The sequence below is a fragment of the Leptosomus discolor genome, chromosome 1 (assembly GCF_034619465.1).
Source record: "Leptosomus discolor isolate bLepDis1 chromosome 1, bLepDis1.hap2, whole genome shotgun sequence".
NCBI classification, from domain to species: Eukaryota; Metazoa; Chordata; class Aves; order Leptosomiformes; family Leptosomidae; genus Leptosomus; species Leptosomus discolor.
This window is the reverse complement of record NC_141391.1, coordinates 2004788-2030154: the sequence shown is the minus strand read 5'-3', so window position 1 is coordinate 2030154 and position 25367 is coordinate 2004788. Positions and strand designations below refer to the sequence as shown.

General features: G+C 51.7%; 1 protein-coding gene across 1 annotated transcript; it reads left to right on the top strand.

Annotated features, from left to right (window-relative positions):
* Window positions 1–1117: 1117 nt before the first annotated feature.
* Window positions 1118–24594, top strand: RNF169 (ring finger protein 169). Its single transcript, XM_086481611.1, has 6 exons — window positions 1118–1523; window positions 13074–13150; window positions 19386–19532; window positions 20262–20374; window positions 21086–21185; window positions 23271–24594. The coding sequence occupies exons 1-6, from the start codon at window positions 1118–1120 to the stop codon at window positions 24480–24482; spliced, it is 2055 nt and encodes a 684-aa protein (XP_086337737.1). The 3' UTR covers window positions 24483–24594.
* Window positions 24595–25367: the final 773 nt, after the last annotated feature.

The window sequence follows — 25367 nt, the reverse complement described above, 5'->3', positions numbered from 1 at the left end:
TGGAAGGTGGGTGAGGAGGAGGGTGGCACCCACTGAGGGCAGCCAGAGGGCTATGTCGTGCCCCAGAGACACACACTGGGGCTGCCGAGAGCCTCCATCCAAGAGGGAGGGTCTTAAACCCCCTGAGAAGCCACAGGGATTTGAAACAGCTCCATGAACCTCAGGCCGAGAGGGGGAACAACCCGCACCCTTCCCTGAAACACCCAGCAAGGCTGAAATAAAAGACATCCCCCAACCAACCACGGAAGGTCTCCCCTATGGTGGGCCACGGCCTGGAGATCAGCACTTCGCTGAAGGAGAGTGCGGCCACCGTGAGCTACTCCCTCCCCAGGGCGGTGGAGGGGGACACAGGCCTGCTTGGAGGGCCGGGGCCCCTCTGCGGGGAGCCCCTCTCCCGCCCTGCAGCCCCTCACAGCGGGGCCGGGCGCCGTGAGGGGGGGAAGCTCCGCCACGGGGAGCCCCTCTCCCCCCTCACAGCGGGGCCGGGCGCCGTGAGGGGGGAAGCTCCGCCGCGGGGAGCCCCTCTCCCCCCTCACAGCGGGGCCGGGCTCCGTGAGGGGGGGAAGCTCCGCCGCGGGGAGCCCCTCTCCCCCCTCACAGCGGGGCCGGGCGCCGTGAGGGGGGGAAGCTCCGCCGCGGGGAGCCCCTCTCCCCCCTCACAGCGGGGCCGGGCTCCGTGAGGGGGGGAAGCTCCGCCGCGGGGAGCCCCTCTCCCCCCTCACAGCGGGGCCGGGCGCCGTGAGGGGGGGAAGCTCCGCCGCGGGGAGCCCCTCTCCCCCCTCACAGCGGGGCCGGGCGCCGTGAGGGGGGGAAGCTCCGCCGCGGGGAGCCCCTCTCCCGCCCCGCAGCCCCTCACAGCGGGGCTGGGCTCTGGGGGGGGGGGGGGGGGGGGGGTAGGGGGAAGGTCCGCCGCAGGTAGAGGCCTCCAGGCTACTGAGAGAACACAGAGGTGGCCCCCGCTCCTTATATAGCCGGATGGTCTACTCATGAATATTCAATGAGAAGGCGTGCCCAACGCGGAGGCGGGGCTTGCGAAGACGGACGTTGCGCGGTGTCATGAATATGAACGCCGGGGTGGGGGGGGAATGGACGGGACGGACACGACCGCGCCCCCCTCATGAATTATGCGGCTTGTGGGCGGGGCCGCCCGCCCCAGCGTTCTGTCCCTTCAAAGTGTGAGAAGATGGCGGCGGCGGCGGGCCCCGGCGGCCGGGCCGCGGTACCGGCGCGGCGGGGGAGGCGGCGGCGTGGGCGGGCCGGGGCGGCGGCCGAGGAGGACGAGGTGGTGCTGACGGTGGCGGAGTGCCCGGTATGCCGCCAGGCTTTGGTAGAGGCGGTGACGCCGCCCTGCCGCCACTCGCTCTGCCTCGCCTGCTTCCAGCGTTGCCTGCAGGGCCCGGGCCTCTGCTGCCCGCTCTGCCGCAGCCGCCTCTCCACCTGGGCCCGCCGCCAGCAGGCCCGCGCCGAGCCCGCCGCGACGACGGCCGCCGGAGGAGGCGGGGAGCAGCGGCCGCCGGACCAAGGTGCGGCGGAGGCGGCGGCGGCGGCGGGCACCTGCCCCTCCCCCCCCCCCCCCCCCCCCGCGGTTCCAACCGCCGGCGGCGCTGGAGGGGGGGGGGGGGAATTGGGGAGGGGAGGGGGGGGGCGCGGGGGGCTCAGCCCCGAGGGGGGCGGGGCCGGCGCGGCGGGAGGTGCGATGAGCCGGCGGGGGCTCAGCCCCGCCGAGGGGGCGGAGCCGGCCTGGCCTGCCCAGGAGGGTTGCGCTGAGTTTGCGGGGGCTCAGCCCCGTCCTGGGGGGCTGGGGGGGGGGGGGTGGGGGACGGGACGGGGGGTCGGGGCTGAGCCCACCCTCCTTTGCAGTGGTGGGAGATGGGCCTTGGAGGGGTAGCCCAGCGCGGGGGGTGGGTGTTTTACCCCACCTCGCCATGCCCGGAGCAGCGTCTGCACCGAGTGCGCCCGGGCTCAGCCGGCGGGTTCACCAACAGCATCAGCGATGGGAAGAGGGGCGGCAGCAGGATGGTGTGTCCCCCGTGTGTCCCCCCCGCTCCGTAGAGGCGAGGTGGTGGGCTGGGGAGGTGCGAAGGCTGGGCGGGAAGAGGCTGCCGGCAGCGTCTCGCTTGGTTTTTAGCCCCACGCTCCTCCACGGGTTTGAACAAAACACCCCGCGTGGGGCAGGTCTGGCCGCTCATTCCAGCGCCTGCTTGAACCCCGAAATAGCAAACGGCCAATTATTTTTATAATAATAACGTTGCTCAAAACGCAGAGGGTTATGACGGTGCTGCCCATTGGGTAAAAATCGGGTGGGTTTTGGCCGCGTCGAGAGAGGAAAGCTTTTGCGCCGTGGGAAGTCCCAGTCCCTTGTTGACATAAAAAAATAATAAGTCCATCGTTTCCGAGTTCGTGGCTTTTTGTCCCACGTTTCCTCCCCGTCCCGAAAGCCGTCAACCTTCCTCAGCTCCTAGAAAACCGCTCCCCTGCGTTTCCTTCAAAATAAATCCTCGTTTCAGCCGGTGCCGAGGCGCTGTGGAAGGTGCCCACCTTGCTGCTGTCAAAACTCCTGGCGCGCCGGGAACCCCAAAACTCCTGGGACCTTCTGCCGGCGCCGCGTGTTGGTTGGAGGGGTGATGCGGCAGCGGCGGCAGAGATCGGCCGCCCACGCTGCGCCTACACGAGTGCTTCACCCACGCAGGAGCCCTGGAGAGCAAACGAGGCTTTAAGCGATGGATAAACGTCCTTTTAGCCTCCCGACCTGTTCCTTTTCGAGTGTGCTCCTGGTCTCCTGGTCCATGCTTGTGTCAGCAGCCTCTAATTTGCTGTGGGAAAAATTGGCAGGATGAGCTTAAACAGCTTAAATTGGTGGTTTGAACTAACCCCGCTAACCTTTGCTGGAAGCGAACTGGGAAGCCTTGGCGCAGAAGGATTTGCTGAATCAATGAACCAGACGGGCTGTCCGGAGGGGAGCGGTTCCTCCGCTCCGGCCCAGCCCGAGGAGGGACAGCAGAAACTCCCGGAGTCACCCTCTGCTCCAGGGTAGTGGTGTCAGTCATGCTTAACTATACTCGGCTTGGTCCAGCCTAGCCTTGCTGCGGGAATGCTTATGTAGTGCCTGGGTTGGTTTTTTTTAAGGAAAAAATTAGTTTTCATTCTCTGCCTGTCTTGCATGGTCTGAGGTGCGTGTGTTTCGCAGCAAGGCCCGCGGTCGCCGTGTCGGTTGTCGTTTTTCTCCTTGCCTGAACTCCCTAAAGCTCTGGAAGTGTCTTGAAGAGAATCATGGAGGGTCTTAGCGCTGAGAAAGGTGGAGTGTGCCCCCCAAATGTGGACGGACACCTGCCCCGGAGTGTCACCTTGTACACCTTGAGCCTGGCTTTGACATGGACGCTCTAAATCGGGCTAGGCTGGGCTCGCGCCGTGCTCTGATCGCGTTTGGGACCGTAGACCTCGCCACCGTAAAATTGCTCTTGAAGCTGTAGAGCCGTTGAGTTGATGGCTGATGAGGTGGGTTCAATGAGCTGTGATCTTGAACGGCGCTCCCGCTGCGTTTCTAGCCTAGGCTCGGCTTAAGCACCACCAGACATCTCCGTCGGGCTAAAAGCTGTGGAGGTGGTTGGCCACTTGTGTCGTAAGTTGGGCTAATAGTGTGGAAATCAAAGGTGGTTGATCCATAACAAAGGGTAACCTACTACTTGCAGAGAGCGAGCGGTGGACATGGTTTATCTTGACGTTAGTGAGGCTTATCGGAGAACCGCAGCATGGCTGAGGTTGGCAGGGACCTCTGGAGACCCAACCCCTGCGCAAAGCAGGGTCACCAGGAGCAGGTTGCCCAGAACCCAGTTGGATTTTGGCTGTCTCCAACGTTAGAGATTCTGCAGCCTCCTTGGGCAACCTGTACCGGTGGTTGACCACCCTGACAGTGGTGCCCAGTGACAGGACAGGAGGCAATGGGCACAAACTGAAACACAAGAAGTTTCAGTTATCGTCAGGAAAAAAACTTTCTCTGTGAGGGTGACCAAGCACTGGCACAAGTTGCTGAAGGAGGTGGTGGAGTCTCCGTCCTCAAAGACAGTCTCCAGAGGTCTTTGCCAACCTCACCTATTCTGTGATTCTGTTATCAAACAGTGAATAAGCTGATGTGTTTAATTAAATCACTTAAAATCTGCAAAATCTTGGTATGACCTCTTGACATACCTTGATTATTCCAGCTTAAGTTGGCGAATTAATCACAGTTTGAAGTCTCAATTTTTGTCATTCACTTTGGGATTTGTAGATAATAGTGGACTTCAGGAGCTCTCAGACCTTGGCTGAGGTTGAGGATTCTGCGTTAGGTGCTGTACAAATACGTATGAAAACAAAGTCCTTGCCATGACACTCGTCAAGCAAAACTGGAAGGGGGTAAGCGGAGACAACACACACTCGCTGCCTGTGCGGTGCCTTAGCGTGGGCTGGGTTTGATTGCCTGCCCCTGAGCATCTGATGCCCTTCGAGCTGCCCTGGCCTTCAGCCTGGCTGCTCTAGAAGGGTATGGGTGGCCCAGAGGTCCCATGTCCTCTCTGCCTGCTCTGTGGGCAGCTCCAAGTACCCTATAGCACCTGGAAATGCTGGTGTAAAACCAAATTTTGAGCAGAAGATGCAGTACTGGCTGTGATACTTCGCTAAGTAAGGTTTCTTATATTGAAACAGTTGCCTGGTGAAAGTCTTGGAAGGCAGATAGGTACAGCAGATGGGAGGCTTGGAGACTGCGGGTGTGTGTTTGAGGATTCAGCTAGCCAAGAAGAAGATAACATGTTCACAGTGAGGTGGTCAGCCTGATTTGTAAGAAAAACAAGTACGTTCTCCCGAGAAAGATGGAAAACCCTGTGAATCAACACAAAAGGAAAGGATCTTGTGAAAAAGGACAAGCAGATGCGATCGTGGCTTTATCTTCTGAGGCTTAAGGCCCACCTTCGGTATCAGCTACTCGCCCGCCTCGATAGATTTTTGCCTGTCCATCCTGATGTTACCGGTCCCGATTATAGATGACTCGAGGGAGCTTGGAAAATTGCTGAAGGACAAGTGTTCCGCTATGGGGAAACAGAAATTCAGTTTTCCAAGGAAAAGGGCTCGTTAAGCCGGTCAAGAACTTTAAGCTCCTAACATGAAAGCGGTCTGGGAGGGAAGGAAGAAATGGCTGCATTTAGAAGGGACAGGGGAAGTCCGCTCCCCTGCGCCGAGGTAGGATTGAGGTACCTAAACCGTTCCTCGCGGACGTCCGAGCTGTGAGTTCCTACGCAGATGGCGGGGGGGGGGGGGGGGGGGGATCCCACGGCCACCTCTGCTTCAGCCTCTGAACACTTGGAGAGTTTTGCCTAATATCTGATCAAAATCTCCTTTGTTCTAAACGCAGCTGATTTCTTTTGTTTCTCTTCTGCCTGGTAGCTGTGCGGAACAATTAGCGACTGGTGCTTTTCGAGGAGGGGTGGGGTGTTTTCGCCAGGCTTCTGACATGACTTCCCCCTCCTTCCTCTGAGTCTTTTTTTGGCTGTGGTTTCCCTCTTTCCCCACTGGACCAGACCAGTCTAGTTCTTGAGCATTTCCTGGTGATTCCTTAATTTCCTGTCACTTCTGTTGTTCTGTAGCCTGTCACCAGGGTTTTTTGCCTCAGGACCACAGCGCTAGGAGTTTACAAACGGCAATCCCGATGAAGCCTTTCCCTGCTACGTGGAAAGCCGTGATTTACTCCCCGCGTCAAGCTCCCCACTGGCTCTTTTTTTCCTCCTCCTCACGTGTTGGTGTTGCATGGCTGTTTGAGAGGATGGGTTAAATCTAAGATTGCCCAGGAAAAGAAATAAAGTAGGGGTGCTCTGCCGGGGCAGTAACAACTGTGCCGTTGCGCCAGCGTCTCCTCCCTCGCTGTCCTCTCTCCAGTCATCCACGATAACTGAAATTATTTTTAATCTACCATTCAAGTCGTTAATGAAGAGAGTGGTCAGGACCAGACCCACAGCTAGCCCCAGTGGCCAATGTGAGAGGCTGTCCTGGCATGGCAGTGGATCGTTAACTCTTGGAAAATAATTTTTCAGCTAATTGTGCAGCCATCTGACTAGCGGTTATGCCTAGACTGGCTTATTTTTGTTTTCTCACTGTGCTTCTATGAATGTTGGGGTTTTTTTACTGTGCTTCGAAATGAAAAAAAAAAACCAACCACAAAGTATTTTTGGCGTGCTGAGGGGTTATCCTGCAAAACAGGGATATAGCCAGATAACACGGGAACTAGAGGGTGAGCTGGGAATCGGCCTGCAGGGAAACCTCATGGAATAAGCCCGCGTCCGCTGGAATTTCAGCACCGTCTTGGGATCGGCCCTGCTGTACCCAGCCTGGCAGCTCTGCAGGGTTGCACGGGAGTGTCCCCGGCAGCTCCAGGAGAGCACGCGAGCTTTTGGGTTTGTGCACTGCTGCGCCCGAGCTGAAGTGGTCTCCGTGAGCCCAAAGGGTGTGGGCGCTAAACCATATCTAGCAAAATTTCTTAACGTATCTTCCTGAGGTTAAGAGCTATTGCTCCTTGCCCTCCTCTCACTCCTTACAGCTTCTCCATCTAGGACTCCGAGCTTCCTCCCTCTGATGCCTTCACACCACACGCCGACCTCCCCAGCCAGCTCTTCTTCCTTCTCCACAGAGACGTAAGGGCAAGATTTTGAGTTCCTCTGCGGTGGTTCCTGCCGTCGTAGTTTCTTGCTTTATTTCCTTACGCGTTTCTGTCCAGAGCAAGTTTTGGACAGTGCAGGAGGCAGCTCCTGCAGGGGCTGCTCAAAAAGACACGGGTGACCCCGAACACAGCGCATCCTGCTAGTCCTGAACTTTCTCTGTAAAGAAAAGTTGTGGATATCTTGGTCTCTACAGCAGGTAAAATACCCTCTCACCCCCAAGAGATGAGCTCATATCGTTACTTGTTTCTCCCTCATCCCTTAATTATCCCATCGAAGAAGGAGATTGGATTGAATAACTGCGAGTTGTTCTTACAGAGTTGGTGTTAATTTGTTCTCTGCCTGTGACCTTCTAGATACTTGCTAATGAGCTAACGATTGGTTGTAGTATCCTTTCGCTATTGAAACTAAGCCTGGTGTTTTACAGTTTTCAAGTAGCTGCTTCCCCTCTCCTTCCCCTACTTCTCCATGACCTTAAAGAAAACCCCTTTGCTCCAGGAAGCCTTGAAGACAACCACAAACAGTTCAGAACTTACCAAAGGGGATTTCACCAGCTTTCTAAAGGCACCTCTTCTCTCTCTCCCCGCTCGCATCCCCAGGCAGCCTCTGCATCTTCATCTTCCTTTATTCAAAGCCTCTTCCCAGGGGTTGCTCCCAGCAGGAACACATCTTTTGGATTTATACCCAGTGTGGCTCGAACAACTCCCATCTTCGCTGAGACTGGCTCTCAGCACACCATGCAGAGGCATCGGCCGGTTCTCGTCCGCGTCCCTCGAGAGGTCTTTCCATTTAAAGTCTATTGTATTCGTGAACTTGGTACATTCCTTTTAGCTTAAACGGCCTTTCATCTATTTATACCGCTGTGCAACTCACAAATTTTATAAATCCTGTCGTAAGACCCATTTGCCGTACGTGCATCGTGTGAAGCCTACAGCCCGCTTTCACGGGTAGCTGTCCGTAGAAACCAGGCAAGACAGATCCTTCATATGGATGAGGAACAGTCTTCAACAGAGTTCTTCCGAAATACCTTTCCTTTGCACTTTTTGTGCCGTCTTCATTTACTTCTGTTTCTTAAAGTACCTGATGACAGTTCATTTTTGGTCGACACCAAAGCCTCACTCTTCTGAACACTGAAGCTTTCACTGTGTCAGTTGTTTCCCTGCCCTCTTCCCATTAACTGATGGGCTTTTTTGTTTTCTGTCTTGCTTTTAGTGCGTGTATATATCCACTTTTTGGTGGTTTTGTGTGCCTTTTCCCAGGTCCCCAAGACAAGCTTTTGAAAAGGAAGAAAAGGAACAAGAAGTGTGGGGGAAAGCAGTGCTTTCTGTGCTCTGGCATCAGTGCTAGGGGAGCTGGGTCGCTCTGTTTGGAATGTAAATCAAGCAAAATTAGGTAGTTCTCCCCCTCTGCTCCGCTCTGGTGAGACCCCCCCCCTGCAGGGCTGTGTCCAGCTCTGGAGTCCCCAGCGCAAGACAGACATGGACCTGCTGGAGCGGGTCCAGAGGAGGCCATGAAGATGCTCAGAGAGGTAGAACACCTCTCCTGTGAAGAAAGGCTGAGAGAGTTGAGGTTGTTCTTCCTGGAGAAGGGAAGGCTCTGGAGAGACCTTCTAGTGGCCTTTTTACCGAGGCCTGTTGTGGCAGGACAAGGGGCGATGACTTTAAACTGAAAGAGAGTAGGTTTAGATTGGACGTAGGGGAGGAAATTCTTTACGACGAGGGTGGTGAGACATTGGAGCAGGTTGCCCAGAGAAGTTGTGGATGACCCGTCATCAGAAGCGTTCAAGGTCACGTTGGACGGGGCTTTGAGCAACCTGGGCTAGTGGAAGATCATAGAATCGTGGAATCATTTAGGTTGGAAAAGACCTTCAAGATCATCGAGTCCAATCGTAAACCTAACACTGCCAAGTCCAGCACTGAATGTCTGTGCTCATGGCAGTGGGGGTTGGACTAGATGATCTTCAAAGGTCCCTTCCGACCCAAACTGTTCTGTGACTCTTTGAAAATCTGTTGGGAAGACTTCTCTCAGGGAGATTACTGAAATTATTGGTACTAGCCTATTTAGGATGTAGCAAGTGAGGGAGAAATGACGGTATGTTGATAGCTGTCAACCACATGAATGTTTTTCTACTGTTGTCTCCTGCTTCAGCTTCAACTCCAGGCTCAGAACTAGATTATATCTGGTTTTGTCCCATTTGGCCGTGCCTGAGAACTGGTCTGGAGCCTGTTGTAGTACAGGAGCTGCTTTGGGGTGAAAGAACGTTTTTGGAGGGTTGCATTTTATTTTTTTTTTTCAGTAGATTGGTCTTAGCTTGACTCAGTTTCTGTCTCTGGTTTGCTGTGACCACAGATGCCCACGGCAGGGCAGGAGAAGGTGGCTGACGATGCCACGTGTTGTCCTACCGGTATGTGACAGCCTGAAGTCTTCCTACAGCTCCAGCCTTCCTGATTCTTCCACTTAGGAAAAAGTTGCAGATTTGTGGCCAAAATGTTGTTGAGTTTTAATTTCTTGTTTCCAAATATGCCCCAATCCACCAGTGACAAAGTATACATGTATATGAAGTGTGCCATTGGCATATCTTCATGTAATTAACATCCTTTAAAAAGGACTAGAGTAACTACTCTTGCTGGAAAACTTGTTTCCAGACCTCTCCTTAGTCAGAAAACTTCTTGGTTTGTGTTTGGAAAACATTAAGATCTCGTCTTGATCTTCAAGCATAAACACTAACTGCTGGAAGTTAAAAGGAGAAACAGTGAAAACCTCACGGTTTTGATTATCCCTGCCAGGAATAAAGGGGAGAAGGAAGCTACACGGTCATCTGAAGGTTTCCGTGGAAGCTGAGGGTGAAGGGGATTCGCTGCTGGGGGTGGCAGAGCTTTGACTTGCTGGATGGCAGCGGTTTGGCCAAACCCAGGAGCCTCTGAACGACAGGCAGGGAACCAAAGGGTTTCTGAGTCGAGTTCAACTTATTTTTATTCCACCCGTGTTGCTGGATTTACCAGATGCTGAATCTTTTGCCAGTAAATAGAAAACCTGCTGGTCAGGAGTGCGGATTGACGGTGACGGTGTGTAATGCACGCTGCTGTGCGTGCTCACGTCGAAAGGATGGAGTCATTCGAGGGGACTGAGGCTACAAGTCTAATGCCTCTTGTAAAGAGAACCAGCATTAAATAATTAGAAGATCTTTTGTCCTCTCAAATAGTGTAGAAATCAATTGTTTTTTCCAAGATTGAGCACAATAGGGTGAAATTCTTGCCTGCTAGCATAAAAGAGCAAGATGCCGGGTTTGCTCTGCTGCTGCGGCTGTTCTGGTGCTATCACCGTGCTCGGAAGCAGCATCCCAGGGCCCGCCTTTCCAACAGCCCTTCCAAGTCAGCTTCGGTCAGAAACCGTTTCTGTTGACCTGAAGCTCGCTCGAGAGGAAGAGCAAGCAGGAGTTTGCTGCAAAAAACAAGCAAAAGCCCTTTTCTTCCATCCTTTCACCCCTTTTGTTGTTCTCCGAGGCTGTAGCGCACATTGAAACAGCTGAGCAGCCTCGACCTGGCCCTGAACGTCCAGAATTAGCTCGGGGAGGTGAGCTGGAGGAACACACGGGATGCTCTGATCGTCTTGCCCTCCTCCCCGGTGTGAGGACCGGTCGGCAGCCGTGTCGATAGGAGCATCCTTGGCCAGGGGCAGCCACCGCGCAGCCTCGCTCTCACCCAAAAGCTATAATGGGGTGTTGTAAATGTAGATAGACAGTTGGGCGTGCATTTTTGTTTCCATCTCTTCTACCCAGGGTTAGAAATCTGGGGTCTTGTCTCTTTTGACCCATCAGTGAAATACACAAGTTGGTGCGCAAAGGTACTACATAGATAAAATTGCCTTCGCCTGGTGTTGGGCCACTTTAGCTAAACCAGCACAACTTTATAGTTGTTCCGAATCTCTTCTGGCTTGCTGAACCCATGTAAGCCATGCAACAGTTGATGTGGCTTGTCTTTTCTGCTGCGTGTTTCCCTCGGGTTAGCTCACACGCTTCTATTACCCTGGAGGGAAAAAATACACCTTTTTAGCTATGAAGATAAGGTCTGAGACAAGCCTGAAACATTCAGGAGTAATTGAGGTTTGCTGCGGGCATGTTGCAGACTGCTGCTGCTCTTGGGACTGTCTCCATGGAAGTTCAGCTTGATAAAATTCACAAAGAACTGAAGCTGCTCAGGGACACAATTGCAAAAACATTTTGAGAAGCCGGTGGAAGGTTTCCAGCGTGGCCGGTTGCAGGCACAGAAGCAGGAGTGAGGAATGCAGCCTGGCCTCCCCAGCATTGCCATTGCTTGGGGTTTTTATCGCACATGTTGGGATATTTTGGATGTTTTCCTTTAAAAACAAGCCTGGCTCACGCAGGCGTGTGAGGAAAAGACAATAGCAGTGCATTTAAAAAAAAAAAAAGCGCCTTATAATCTATATGCTTGATGTTAGATTACAAGAGAATTTTTTTTTCCCTCTTATCAAAGCAAGTATTAAAGAAATACTTTGTGATTTGGTCAGCTCTGGTGTTGGCAGCGTTCCCTCTCCAGAGCTCCTCGAGCAGGAGTTTGCACTCGCACTCACCGGTGGGGTGGGAGTAAAGTTACGGGTCTTTCCTCTAAGAACTTTAAAAGCAGCCGGCTGGAAAGCAGGACAGATGAAACGGCACATTTCGGGCTGTGACCTGTCCCCAGGGAGGCAGCAAACGCGGCCGTGAACCAAGGAATGCCCGCTGGGGCAGTCGGCCGCCGGGTGTTTGTGGTGGTTCGGCCCTGGCCCGATGCCGGGTGCCCACCCAAGCCGCTCTGTCACTGTCACCCCCTCGGCTGGACAGGGGAGAGAAAATATCACAACAGGCACGTGGGGCAGATCAAGACAGTTTAATGAAGCAAAGAGCCGCGCACGGAAGCAAAAGCCAAACAAAAGTTCTTATTCTCTGCTTCCCATCAGCAGGAGATGTCCAGGCACTTTCTGGGAAGCGGGGCTCCGGCACGCGCAGCGGTTGCTCCGGATGACAAACGCAAAACGAATGTCCCTCCCCTTCGTCCTGTTTTCCCCAGCTTATATGGCTGAGCAGACGTCCTGTGGGATGGAATATCCCTTTGGTCAGTCTGGGTCAGCTGTCCTGGCTCTATCCCTTCCCAAGTTTTTACCCACCCCGAGCCTACTGGGGAAATGTTGGGGAAACAGCCTTGGTGCTGGGTGAGCCCGGCTCAGCAGCAGTCAGAACGCTGCTGTGTTATCCAGCTACCACCGCACAGCTCAGGCAGATCCGTTACAGTGTTTGATTCGCTTTTCCCGCCGTGAACTTTTCATTTTGGGCCAATGTGTTTGAGGGATAAAAACGCTTCCTAAACAAAACACGCTGCCGGTCTGTATCCCTTCATTTTAGTGAGCTGGGGAAAGGAAATACCACGGATGTTTCCTCCTCGCTCGTACCCGTTTCATCCCGAGCGTGGCACGGGATGCTGAGCTGTGCTGCACCCTGCCTGGTGCGCTGATACGGGCTGAGCCAGGACGGCTGTTCAGGGGTTGGTGTTTTATTCCGGTTGCTCCATTTGCCATCCGACTGTAGCGTGACTTGCCCAGACTTGCGCTGCACGCGGGAGCTTTGAGGCTGACGTAACGAGGGGAGTCGTTCGGGTCGTCCTGAACTCCAGGGCTGAAGGTTAAACTATAACCCTGGGCCGATCTGCTTTTGGTTTCTGAATTCCCGACGGGGATGGGAGGAAGCGGGAGCAGGACGGGGAATTCCTGCCTGACGGAGCAGCCCGCCCGCCTGGCGTTGAAATATTGACCTCGGGGAGCACATTGCAAACGGTGCTGACCGGTGGGACAGCACTGGAAACGGCTGAAAAAGGTGAAGGGGGCGTGGAGGAGGAAAAACACCATTTATGTAGAAAAGAGCATTCTCGCTGCGTTCGTTTAAATGGCAGAAGGGCGCGGGTGTGAAGCCAGGGTGTTGTGCTGCTGCTGTCAGCCTGCGTTTCTTGGGCGTCTGGCTGGAGCAGACGCCTAAAGCCTGGTTTTATATCTAGCGCTCAGATTCCCTGTGACATCTCAGGGCTGTTACTTAACCTCTGTGTTTACATCCTCCTAATACTGCCCTGATTGCTTAACTGCTTGTCAAGAACTCTTGAGAATCTCAAAAGAAACGGTAGAAGCGCGGAATGGTGTAACTCGGCCATCCTCCTCCCGATGCCTCTGTACATTAAACAGAGCTTTGATAGCCGTGTCGTAATATAAACATATGTGCTTGAAAAAATGCTGCAGAACTCTTGTGCAGTCCGTGGAGAGCTTACCCTTTTTGGGAAATAATGGACAACCCCAGCCATCGTACACTAAAAAGTATTTCCTTTTTTTTTTTTTCTTTTTCCCTTCTCTTTCCAGACTTTATATTCAGAGCACCCATTAAATTAAGCAAACCAGGGGAACTCCGAGAAGAATATGAAAGCCAGCTAAGGAAGGTACGGTATTCTGTGTAATTGTGGTTTTTCTTCCAGAATAACTTGGGTTTCCTGCAGGAATGCCATCCTACCTATAAGAAAACTTGAAGGGCTTTTTATTCCTGCTCTGTAACAAAGGTCATTTATTCCCTTTATGCTGCTCAGCCAGTTCAGGAGACTGTTGGCAGTAATCGAGCATGTAGAAGCCAGATTTTGCTGTCTTAGGCTGCCTTCCAGAACAGGGAAATGTACCTTCCTTGGTGGACCTCGAGCGACTGTTCGGTTGTACAGGGTTTATTGGAGCATCAGTGTTTGTGGATGTAATTCCATAAGGGCCTTTGCAGCATGAGGCATCTCCTGCAGTAACATCCTTCTCAGAAACAAGCTATTCCAAACTGGAGCTTTCTGGCTATTTTTAGGCAAGAAAAAGATGTCATTTAAAGACAAAAATCTGAGAAGGGAAGAAAAGCTTTTCAGCTGTTTTGGAGTCAAAAGTCTGGGAAAATATTTTCTGCATTTAAAAAGGGATTTTTTTCTTAATCTACATCACTGGAGTACATCCAGTGGCTAGTCATTTGTGGAAGCTGGCTGCTTTTTCAGTGAGAAACATTGCGGTGAAAGCGATGGCTGCTGTAGCCGAGCAGGTCATGGTTTCCACGGCAGCCCCTCTCGTGAGAGTCGGCCGTAACTTGCTAAAACATTCGCGTGGCCACTCGTAGCTCCTGCTCCTGTCGTCCCTTCCTCTGCCTGGACCTGTGCACCGTCCTGCTGAACTCTGCCCGGCTCCTGGTGTCTCTGTCAATAGAGTTAATCGCAGTTTCAGGGCCTTGATCTCCGTGGTGGTGTTTTGCTTTGAGGCGGGTCCAACCCCTCACCGATCAGTTTACCTGCTGGGGAAAAGGAACGGGGGGGGGGGGGGGGTGTTTCATCATGGAGGAATTTTATTTGGGTTTTCACAGGAAGATTTCAACGACCGTGGAAATGGCTGGGAAGCTGATATTTAATTAGAAGAACAGCCTTGTCCACTGAGTGATGCTAAGTAGGAAAATAACTGCTTAGATTGTATTGAAGGTAAATCAGTTGTCTGAGAAATGCGTATATGCGAGGAGACCTTTAAAAAGTGTGGAAAGGTCTTCTGCTTCTCCCTGTGCGAAATTAGCGGGGTCACTGGTGGGCAGTGTTGCTGCAGGTTGGTAGAACAACTTTGCCTGACCGCGAGCTTTCGTTAACTGATCTTAAGAGATGCAAACTCGGGTCCAGGTGACTTTCGCTCTGCGTGTAGAGTCTTGTGACTTTTAGCAACAGTGAGAGACTCTGTTGAGAAACAGTTGGTTTAAGCAGCAGTGTAGTGCACAGAAATCTTAGTCATATAAAAATCTGGTTTGTTAATTAACTTAAATGTGCATCGCTGTATTTGGCACTTTGTTGTTTTTCACTGAAGGATGGGTATACTCGGGCTGTCTTTGGCTTAAAGAAGAAATAAAGCTTTTTGTGTAGGTATTCACTGTAAACCTTGCTAGGGTTTTATAAATCTCTCTGTAATAGTGAGCGGGAGGCTTTCCTGGTGATGTTGGAGCTAACTCCTCATTGATCCCGCCAGACTTGTTGCTTGATGTCTTCAACCCAGCTGCAAGGCCAGAATTTCCCGGGTGTCCAGAGGAGCAGGAACTGCCCGAGTTCACCGAGGCGGGATCTTAGCCCTGCAGTTCTTCCAAGTGCCTCCAGACTGACACGTAACTGGATCTTCTGGAAGGATTAAACCATCTTCTCTCCCATGGGCCATAAAACTTTTATAGGAGCGTTGCATCCGTGCGGGACGAAGCGGGTACTTTGTCACCGCTCGTTAATCCTGATCACTCCGTTACCGACTTTAAGTATTAGACGCAAAGGTCAAGCCCATTTGACGCGTAGCCAGGCTGCAGCCGAAGAGGTTTTTGCATCCACCGCTTGACTTCAGCAAAGAGGTACCACGTGCAGTCCGGTGCCAACGCTTCTCACTTCCCCACCAGCCAAAAGGAAATCCTTGGAAGCGTTGGTGGCGTTTGGGCCATGGTTTTGCCTCATTCCTGCTGCCTTCCCTTTTTTGTTTGCTCGCTGGCGGATGGGAGATAGGTTTCTTTCCCCTGCTGACTTGAACTCACTTTTTATGAACTTCATCTGAAAGAGCTTGGAGTGGGGGGGGGCGGTGGTGCAGATTCTCTGAATCATCATCTAAGAGGAAAGGGCAATGTCATTTTGCTGACAAGGTGACAACTGATGATACACTCGTGCTTTTTCCTTATTCCAGGCAAAATTGTGACTGTTGCCGCTTTGTGAGTTTCTTGGTGTCTCTAAACTTCTGAATTAGGCCGGAGGAGACGAGAGCTCAGATTTGGGAATCAAAGCCTGTGTATAACTGGGCTTCCCTCTGTGTCTCGGGGCAAGAGGTTTCATCTCAGCTTCCTCACCCCTGAAACAGGGGTACCCCATGCTGGCTTTCCTCCTGAGGAAGGGCGAGGAGCGTTCAAAAGCTTTTACATCTCCCAGATGTGAGTTGGTTTATAAATCCTAGCTCCTGACCTGCTTCCCAGCCTTTTGCAGTTGACAACAAAGTAGTTACCATAATTATGTACTGAAGAATTTTTATTTGCAGAGGGTAGTCTCATAGTGTAGTTTTCTCAGCCGGCTTTCAGGATGAGAGGAAATGTTTGCTGTCTGTGCAGGACAGTGAGATTTTTTTTTTTCCCCTCTTTTACACAGCGCACTTGGTGCTCTTGTGTTTTATATTTTTCCAAAGGAGGATGTCGTTTCTCTGCCCTAAAACCCCAACTCACCCTGTTAAACTGTCTTTCTATCACAAGCAGTCTATTGCTTGTAACCACACGCAGTCAGGAGGGAAACTCCTACCTGAGGCATGTGCTGACATGCAGCTTTCCAGCAGCAGGGATAGACGGAGCAGGCTCGGGGAGCGAGCAAACCAACTCCGTTTATGGAGTGAAGCGAAGATGTCAAACGTGAGTTTACCAAACTTTTGGAAATGCATGTTAGGATCAAGAAGGATGTTCCTGAAATGGTCCTTTCTTGAGCAATTCTTGAGCAAACAACCTAGCGACTGCTTGTACAGCATTTTTGCCTCCGGTTCCAGTATCCGAAAGGGCTGCAGGCAGGTGAAAAGGCATTTTCTGATAACCACGCTGCTAATCGCAGCTGCCGGCCCTGCGTCCAGGATTTCAAAGATGCTGCTCAGGTAACATGAGATACTTCTCCCAGGGTAGGTGTTTCACAGCAGCTTTGTTCAGTTTCTGGTCCAGCATTGCCACGTTTGTAAGTAAATTCTCTGGGAGATAATTAACATTCGGCTACTTAAAGGGATTTTTTTTTTTGGGTTAGTGCAGATTTTATCATTAGAGTTTGCTTTTGTTTGCAACCTGAATTCTGGACTTAAATTCCTTTTTGTATCCTGTTATTTAGGATTGGGGTCCTGTTGTTGCTTTTTTCACTGAGCTTGCGCTCGCACCTCCCGTTAACTGTGCCGTGAGTCTCCCCAAAATCCTTAAATATTCCTGTACGTTGTTACATATGCTTTAGATTTGGGAAATGAGTATAATTTTAGAAGTTAGACAAAAAAGTGAAGATTTCCATGTAGCTTTCTTCCACCTGAGAAATAGAGAAGGGACACAAGTGTTGGGGACTGTTTCAGCTGGCCAAAAAAAAAATTCATCTTTATGATAAATCTTGGTGTGAACTTGTTGTTCAGACACTTAAAGAAGGCTCCTTGAAATGCAGAAATATTGTTCAGGAAACGTACAGCAGGCTATTCATCGTGTCTGCATCATGTGGCCATAATCTATATTAGTCACACACTGTGATGTAATCATTGCTTGAAATTATTAATAGATCAGGAATTTAAAGATACCTCTTAAGACAACTCTAAATGAGGAGTCAAAGCAGTCTTGGAAAACACGTGCTAAATGCCCACAGTCAGCCAAAGAGCGGGGCTTTTTTCCTGATTTCCCCCTCCTCTCCCCCTGCCTCTCTCTTCCTCCTCTCTGCGGGTTCAGATTCAGTAGGATTCGGGTCCTTCCCAGTCTTTTCCCGTAATGCGCCGTGAACTCCCGCTTGCTTTGTCCTCCGCACGTCCCTGCCTTTTTTCCTTTCCCCCGCTGCGGCCAGGAAGAAAAATAGTAAATATTTTTGGAAGAATTGAGAAGTGATTGCAACGTCGCCCGCTGCCTTTATGTGCAGGGCTGTCAGATCGGTGCTTCAGCTGCCTGCGGATGCCTCCAGCTTTTCCGGAGGGCACCAAGTCCCGCAGCGCTGCTCTCCTGGGAGGCGAGTGTAAGAAGATAGGAGGGAACCTAACAGGGCGATTTCTTAAGCACCTGAGATGCCTACGTGCAAATGGGAGAAATAAGCAGGAGTAGTAGAATTCCTAGTGCTTAGCCATAGCTGTGAGTCATCAGCGTGATGGAGAGCTGTCAATCAAAGGTCAGGCTTGTCCCAGATGAGGATAACTGATGGACAGAGGTTGGGTGGAGGAAGGAGGGAGGACCTGGTCTATGTACATATATGTAGACTATTCATGGCAGATGTGTAAGCCTGGAGTTGGGGAAGAGGTGAGAGACCAGCTGGGTGAATGGCTGGGTAAGGAGTGAGCAGGGAGCTGGGCGATGTTGTCCTGGGCAGGGACGACTGGATGGTGTTGTCCAAAGTATGTGTCCAGAGCCTGTTCCTCAGGAAGAGGTGGTGGAAAGGAGGAGAAAAGGGAGTTTGTTGCTTTTGAGTAGCAAGTCTGCAGAAAAGAGGCCCTGGCAGAAATAGAGAGTTTGATTCCTTAGGTAAGGGGGAGTGAAACAATGCAGCAGGACAGGCAGCCCATCAGTCATGGGTTGTGCTGGGGATAGTCCTTTGGTTTGGGAAGAAAGAAATCTCTGCAGGGAGAGCCTGGCTGGGAGGAGCTTGTGGACACTGAAGTCAACCTTGGTTGGTTAAAAGGGATCCCGAAGTGATGGATTGTGCTTTTCGGAGGAAAGGAAGAGACGTGTTTGCACTTCTCTGGAATCCACTTTTCTTATTACTGGACTTCCACAAGCTCAAGGTTGGGTAGGGAATCTTCTAGGAGGATATGGGGACTGGCAGTGAATGGAAAAGGCACAGCAAAAACGCCTTCGGCGCAGAAAAAAGGATGGGGAGTGCAGTGAGACGCGGCTTGGGGCAGCCCTGGCAGTTCACAGGGTTTCTTGTGCAGCTTTTGGGTTTGTGAAACGCCACGGCGCAGCGCGTGTGGATCCAACAACGTTGCATCGTGGCCTTTTTGAATGGCCAAGGTGGTAAAAAGTAGCAAGAAAACATCTAAGAACGCAGAGGGGAACAAAAAGAAGCATGGGGGAAGCATTCCTCATAGGAGGGGATACCAAAAATCCTAAAGTCCTCGGTCCCTTCATTGGATCCGACTCCTTAGATTGCAGGAATGTGTTAAAAAAGCAAAGGGATTTCAAGAAGAGGTTGACTACGCAGAGCAGAGCAGGAAGCCAGGAGGTAAAAGCGAGTCCGTCCAGCGCGGTGCGCAGGCCGCGGCCGTTCGATGCGTGGCAGGCGGGACCCCGCGGATCCGTGTACCTCGTGTCCTAGATCCCGGCATTCGCTCTGCACCTCTCGTCCACGTTGGCCCTTCAGCTCGTGAACTGAAATCCGGCTTTGGGCCTCCAGTTGGCCGTCGGAGGGTTAGGTGATCTCTCTGGATCTTCTCCATCCCAACGTGCCGATGAAACAGGAGGATTTCGTATAGCGTGCAGGGTTCAACGTGGGATTTGCTGTCTCCAGCCAGTTTTAGTTTAGGCGATGCTGTCTACATGGCTGCCAAATTGTGTGTGCTGTGTTGCAGGCCGTTTGAAGGCTAAAATTGGAGTGTCACAGCTTGCACGAAACTACTGGTTTTCACGTTTTTATTTCTAGTATGATTATCTACAAGTAGCCAAAAGCTCTTGTCTCTTTTAGAAACTAGTGTGGCAGAGAAGTCTTTGTCAAACCCTGGGCCTAACGGTGCCTTTGCTGTTTTGCAAAGATGATAATGTTGGTGATATTTGTGTAGAGTGCACGAATGTGAAAGCGTCGTGGAAACAAACCGATCTTCACGTTGTTGCGAGAGAGAGGCAGTGGCTCTACTCTAGAGCAGAGCAATTAAATTATGTGGCCAGACTCTTGGAAATCGCTTGTTGGCAACCAAGTGTAGGACTTAAGACGTTTTAAATGCGCTGTCTCTTTTTATTATTTCCAGCTAAGAGAAGAAAAACTCCAAGAAGAAAAAGCTTCGGAGGATCTGATTCACAAGTTCGTTCTAGATGACATGGAAGTAGGAAAAAGAAAAATGGAGGAACAGCAGAAAAAAGATGAATCTTTAGTGCTTAAAGTGAACCAAGAGTGTGTAAGTGAGCTTGTGCTTCTCCTTCCTATCCACATCGTAGTCACTGACTGGTGGGTGAAATGCTCCTTGTCCTGGAACAAGAACTAGTTGTTTTAAGACTTTGACTAGCTGAGTGTCTCCTGTTCCTGCCCGTTGAAACTGGGAGCTTTCACCCTTTGACATGGGGAGCTTTCCAGGATTATTTGATTGACTTCTTTATAGCCCCTGGAGGCTATGAGCTAACAGATTGTAAAGCTCCATGATTGTCAAGATCCATCTTCTAAGGTTTGTTGTGACTATAGATGTTCTTTCTAGAGGTTTCTGTCCCCCCTTTTACCCACTTTACTCCTGACTGAAGGTGCAGCTTTTCCAAACACGCCAGTTAAATCCGTAGAGGTGACCGCTCTGCTGTCAGGAGCCTTGGTCTTCAGGCGTATAAGCTTTTCCATGAACATTTCTCCGTGAATCTTCTACGGTGCAGGTGTACTATACTGTAGTCCAGCAGGTTCTTCATGCTGAGTTTTGCCTCTTCCTCACATCAGTTGTGAGACTCCAGAGGAAAAGCTCTTAAGACTTAAAAGACCGATAGGCTGATACGTGGGTACTGCATAGCGTCCCGTAGTGCCTTTCTTTCAGGATTTTCTCACGGGGGCCTTTGGGATCTTTAATATCTTTGCAAGGAAGAGCTTTATTTTCCAAGTGATTCTTTTTGTTGTACGTGTCAGCTAACTCTTCCTTGATTGACTTCAGTTTCCTGAACGTCTCTCGGATTCAGAGAACGAAGAACCGTTCCAGGGCAAGCAGACACATCGGTCGGCTTTTGTTTCCAAGACCAGTGCCTACTCCTTTGCTTTCCTTTCAGGGTGAGATGCTGAGACTTTATTCAAGCTGATTAATGTCCGTTACAAATGTGCTTTTGACTGTTGTTCTAAACATACCTGAGATGCTTTAAAGTCGATTAAAATGGTTGTTCTAATCCAAAACAAGTCATAATTTTTTCTGGAATTTTAGAAGAGGCTAATTGGTGGAATATAGCATCTGTCTGATTGCTTCCTACCTGTTACAAAATCCCAGGGCTTAACAAAGTTGGTGTTGATCCCACGAAGCAGAAAAACCATTGCCTGTAGATTTCAGTGACAGAAGTCATTGAAGTACAATATTCTGTGTGGTGAGCTCAAGAGCGCTGGATCCTTCTCCAGCACAGATATGAAGAGATAGCGTCAGCCCCCAACAGCTTATCAGTGAAAGCTGTTGCATGACGTAGTGGAAGTGGCTGAGTAACTGTGTTTTCACGTGAGAAGCGCAGGGGTTTCCACAGCTCTGACCTCGATAAGTTCTAAGCCGTCGGTGGAGGCATCAGTGGGTTTAGTGCAGAGCCCTCGAACACAGACCGGGGCTCTTCAGCAGGTCCAAAATTCCTGGATCCCTTTACCCCGAGGGCGTAGGAGGCCTCTCTTACAGCAGGGCGCTGCCAGGGCTGATGCCTCCCCCACAGGTAGATGCTGCCAGGGCTGTTGGGCTGGTTGTTCCTCAGGTCGTGACCAATCTCCCGTTTTCACCCATCTGCTTTTCAGGAACCTAACCACCAAGGTGGAAAGGAGTCGGAGCTGCAACGACACCATTCAGGAGAGATCAAAGAGCAGGCAGAGATCAGCCCCAGCCAACAAAACAAAGGTACCGGCTGCGTCTGGAAACACGGGGTTTGTGTTTGTCAATGTTCTTGTCTGAGGTTACACAGCGCCGGTAATCTGGAGATACAAACCACCGTGTTTGTGGTGCTGCTGGTGCTGCGTTACCACCGGGGGGTCAATCACTTCCTCGCAGCTCACGATGAAAACCTGCCAGGTTAGAAATTGCTAAGCAGGAAAGTAGGCAGCTTACGGGGTTGTTTGTTAGCATTGGAGGATAATTAGAAGTTGGAAGGGTACTCATCATGCTTTTGTTTTGTAATTAATTTTCTTTTCGAGGCTGAATCCCCAGCCAATTAAAGAAAAATCTTTTGGAGGTTTAGAAAAAATTCCTCTCTTCCTCCCCCTTTCTCTCCTGTTCTTTCCAAACCTGTTTAAACAGAGCAAAACTCATTGCTCTCCTGATGTCAGGATACTTTCTTCCACACTTCCACGCTATGGGAAGAGCTGGCCCCGCTCTTGCTTCCCCTCCCATCCAGCAGCCCGAAGGAATGAACCGTATCTGACCTCTCAGGGCACCGCAGTGCTTCAGAGCGAGCGGTGGTGGTCACAAAGCACCACTGAAAATCTGAGCTGGAGGTTTTTCAGGCTCTTGCAGCAGTCATTGCCGGCACCTTCCACTCCCTGGAGGTGACCTTTGCCAGCGCCTTTCCTTGCGCCGTGCCTGGCAGCACCGCTGACCCCTCTCGTCGGCCCTGCCGGCAGAAGCAAACTTTGCACGCTTGCTCTTGGACTAATCTCTGGCTCTGAGGCCGTCCTCCACCCCCTTTCCAACGGGCCTCCCTGGCCTGTGGGATCCTGGTGGCTAGCAGCAGCAGCAGCAGCTTAAACCATGAGAGCTGGGAGTTCTCAGCCTGGAACGACTCCAGCGCTGCTCCGCTGGGGCCGCTCGCGGGGACATTCCACCTCCTTCTGCTGACACCCCTCCTTCTTGGGCTCGGTTTCATCCCAGGTGCAGAAAGGGAGGGTTCAATTCCAGAGATCCCATAAGGAACAAAAGCCTCTGGAATCCTTTGAAAGGTCAGTTTGGTTGGGGGAATTTACTTGGAAAATGGTAAAATCTCCCCTGGGCCATGCTAAGTTGACCCCAGTGATTACCTACACATCTTTGAGGTTATGAGCACAGACCGTGGTCGAGTTCCCATCTAAGATAGGAGCTGGTTTGAGCTCAAAGCAAAGGTCTATAACTGACCTTCCCTCCCAGGACTGTTTTTTTTAAAGTAGATGGCTTATGGAGCTGACCAATTCGGAGCTGTACCACAAGGCTGTTCCAAAAAGGTATTTTGACCTCAAAATAAGCGAGTAGAGACATCTCCCATTCAGGCTAAGCAGGGCGAGGCTGTCATTGTTCAAACTGGCTGCTGGGTAAAATCATTCCATCTTAGAGCTAAGAATAATACCATGTGCTGTTGTGTACGTGCAGCTTTTATTTCTGATTCATTTGTGGCTGGATTCTGTCCCATTCCAAATGTTACAGCGTTGGGGGATGGTCTCAGAGATGACAAGAAATGTTGCTCTTAAGCTCTCCTAGAGGCTGTCTCGGGCAGCGTCCAGTGAGGTGGCCGTGGTGTGGCCTGGGACCACCCATCTAGGTTGTTCTGCCTCAGACACGTGAACGCCTCTTCTCGTGACATTTTGCAGCACAGTGTGTTAAACTTGGGCCAAGTGTTTGTTCTTTCTCTCCTGCAGCTTGGTAGGGAGCAAAAAATCCTTTGGAGATCATTTCCCTTGAAGAGCGTGGCTTCCTTCAGCCAGGGTGGTGTGGTGCTTCCCAGCTTCTCCTTGTCTTGCCTTGCTTCAAGCATTTTGCCATCGGAGCGTTGCCACTTGTGGCCAGAACAGCTCTCGCACGGAAATAAATTGGAGACCCAGATCGTGCTGGACACCGGTGTCCCCAGCTTATGTTGTGTGTTGGCCATGACAGGCGCCGTGGCTGTTCCAGAGAGCTCTCCAGCTGGTCTGCTGCAGGAGCTGAGCGTGATGGCCGCACGTTCTCCTGTCCTCCTCTTGCATGCTTGTCCGTGTCCTTCTGAATGACCGTGTTTTTGAGCTGTGGTGCCTTACCTTGCAGGTGCCACCCATCACCAGCACGTCAGCGCCGCTGGTTGGAGTTTTGTCGTCCACCCAAAACAACCGCTGCCTCTCCGCCCCGGACCTGTCGGCAGAGAAACGCCTGGTTCTCAACCCCGTTTCGTCCCTCTCGGCCCTGCACAAGCCGGAGCGATCCATCAGCCCCGAGAGCAACGACAGCATCTCGGAAGAGCTCAACCACTTTAAGCCTATCGTCTGCTCCCCGTGCACTCCCCCAAAGAGGCTTCCTGACGGCAGAGTCCTGAGCCCCCTCATTATCAAGTCCACCCCAAGAAACCTGAACCGGAGCCTGCAGAAGCCGACCACCTACGAGGCCAGTCCTAGAATACTGAAAAAATGGGAGCAGATATTTCAGGAGCGCCAGATCAAAAAGACTCTCTCTAAAGCGACCCTTACGTCCTTGGCTTCAGAGCCCGGGGAAGACGTTACGGTTCCCGACATCACCAACTCCAGCACTTGCACTAAAGAGCACCCACAAATGCAGGATGACCACCTTCCACCTGACGCAACGGGAGACCCTCGCCCCGAGCTGGATTTCTTTCCTTCCATCAGTGAAACGAAGGCGGGGAGAGGGAGTGAGAAGAGCAGAGGTTCACAAGCCTTAACGACAGACGACAGCGCAGCCGAACCAGATGCGAGATCAGCCGTCACCTTCCAAAACACACGGGTGTCCGAAGTCCCCGACCTAAAAGTGAACGCGTTCATGGACAAATCCTGTCTTAGTCTTGGCCCGAAAATGCTGAGCAGAAGACTCATGGGGGTCAGCACCTCGCTGCCTGACAACAGCACACTAGGAGTCCCCGTCAAGACGTCAGGAAAAAAGCAGCTGAAATACCTGAACAACAGCGAGTTGATCAACGTGCAGAACAGCACCTGCAACTCCGTGGAGAACATCATCGGGGAACAGCCCCCGTCGCTGAGACGGGGCCGGAAAAGACGCTGCAAAACGAAGCACTTGGAGCACAACGGCTCCGTCAAGAGACTGAGGCACGCGGCAGGGGAGGTGGGCCTGCCTCCGGAGGATCGCTTGGTACGGGAGATGGAGCAGAAGCTCCAGCAAGAGGAGGAGGACAGGAGGTTGGCCCTGCACCTGCAGCGGATTTTTGACAGCGAGAATAGGACAGTGGATAGGCGGAAAGTCAGAGTCGATCGGTATCTGCTGCGGTCGAAGAGCACTCTGGGTGCTAAGTAGCACTGGTGGACGATGTTGCCTTTCTAGAGGACGATGAGGTTTATCAGATTATCTTATAGGAAAACTATTTTTTGTCATACTTCCACCCACACAATTGTTTTTTTCATTTTGGTGGTAAGACATTTGTCGGTCCAGTTCAGAGTGAAGCCAGAGTCCTTTCAGATTAACAAAAAAGAAAGAGAGAGAGAGAGAGAGAAAAAATCCTCCAGCTTTGTGGTCCGTTGGTCTGAAAGAAGCGTCGGTCGTCCCTGTGAATACACTGCAACGCACCACGGGTAGTCGGTGACGTTCGGGTTCCCCGGTTAGGAGCGTCGTGTGAGCAGCACACGGGGTACGGGGTAAGGACCTGATCCGCTCCTTGCCTTGCTGCTTCAGTATGCCAAGAGAAAGCGGAGCTCTGCTCGTGGAAAGTAGGCTCTTTCTGTCCCAGGAACAGCCTTCTCCTCTCTGCCTGCCCCGGTTTCATCCTCACGCTGCAGCCGGCTGTGGTGGTCAGGCCGTTGCCGGTGTCACCCTGTTCGAGTGGCCCGACTTGGGGGCTGCTGGGGAGGGAGGCTGGTCCGGATTCCTGCTAGGAAGTACCAAATAGATCCACCCGTAGTACTTACAAATGAATGTATCTCCCTGTCTGCACCAGCAGTACAGATCATAGGTGACTTTGAAGTAGAAAGCCAAAGGCAGTGAAGAAAGATGTAAAATCAGGATTTTACTGAAAAGCCTTATAGGAACTTGCACATTCACGTGAACGGCACAGCAGAGAGCTCGGGTAGAGCAGCTGGGAGCCGTGCCGTGACCCAAGGAGCAAATGCAGCTTTTCTCCTGGTCCCTGCCTCTTCCAAGGCCAGAGGGTTTCGTGTTCTGCCCACTAACATTGAAATCTAGAAA

Excerpts from the sequence above, each read along its gene's own strand:
- RNF169 (XM_086481611.1), top strand. The coding sequence starts at position 1,118 with ATGAATTATGCGGCTTGTGGGCGGGGCCGCCCGCCCCAGCGTTCTGTC. Across the intron at positions 1,524-13,073 it reads GCAGCGGCCGCCGGACCAAG|ACTTTATATTCAGAGCACCC; the intron begins GTGCGGCGGAGG and ends TTCTCTTTCCAG. Across the intron at positions 13,151-19,385 it reads ATGAAAGCCAGCTAAGGAAG|CTAAGAGAAGAAAAACTCCA; the intron begins GTACGGTATTCT and ends TATTATTTCCAG.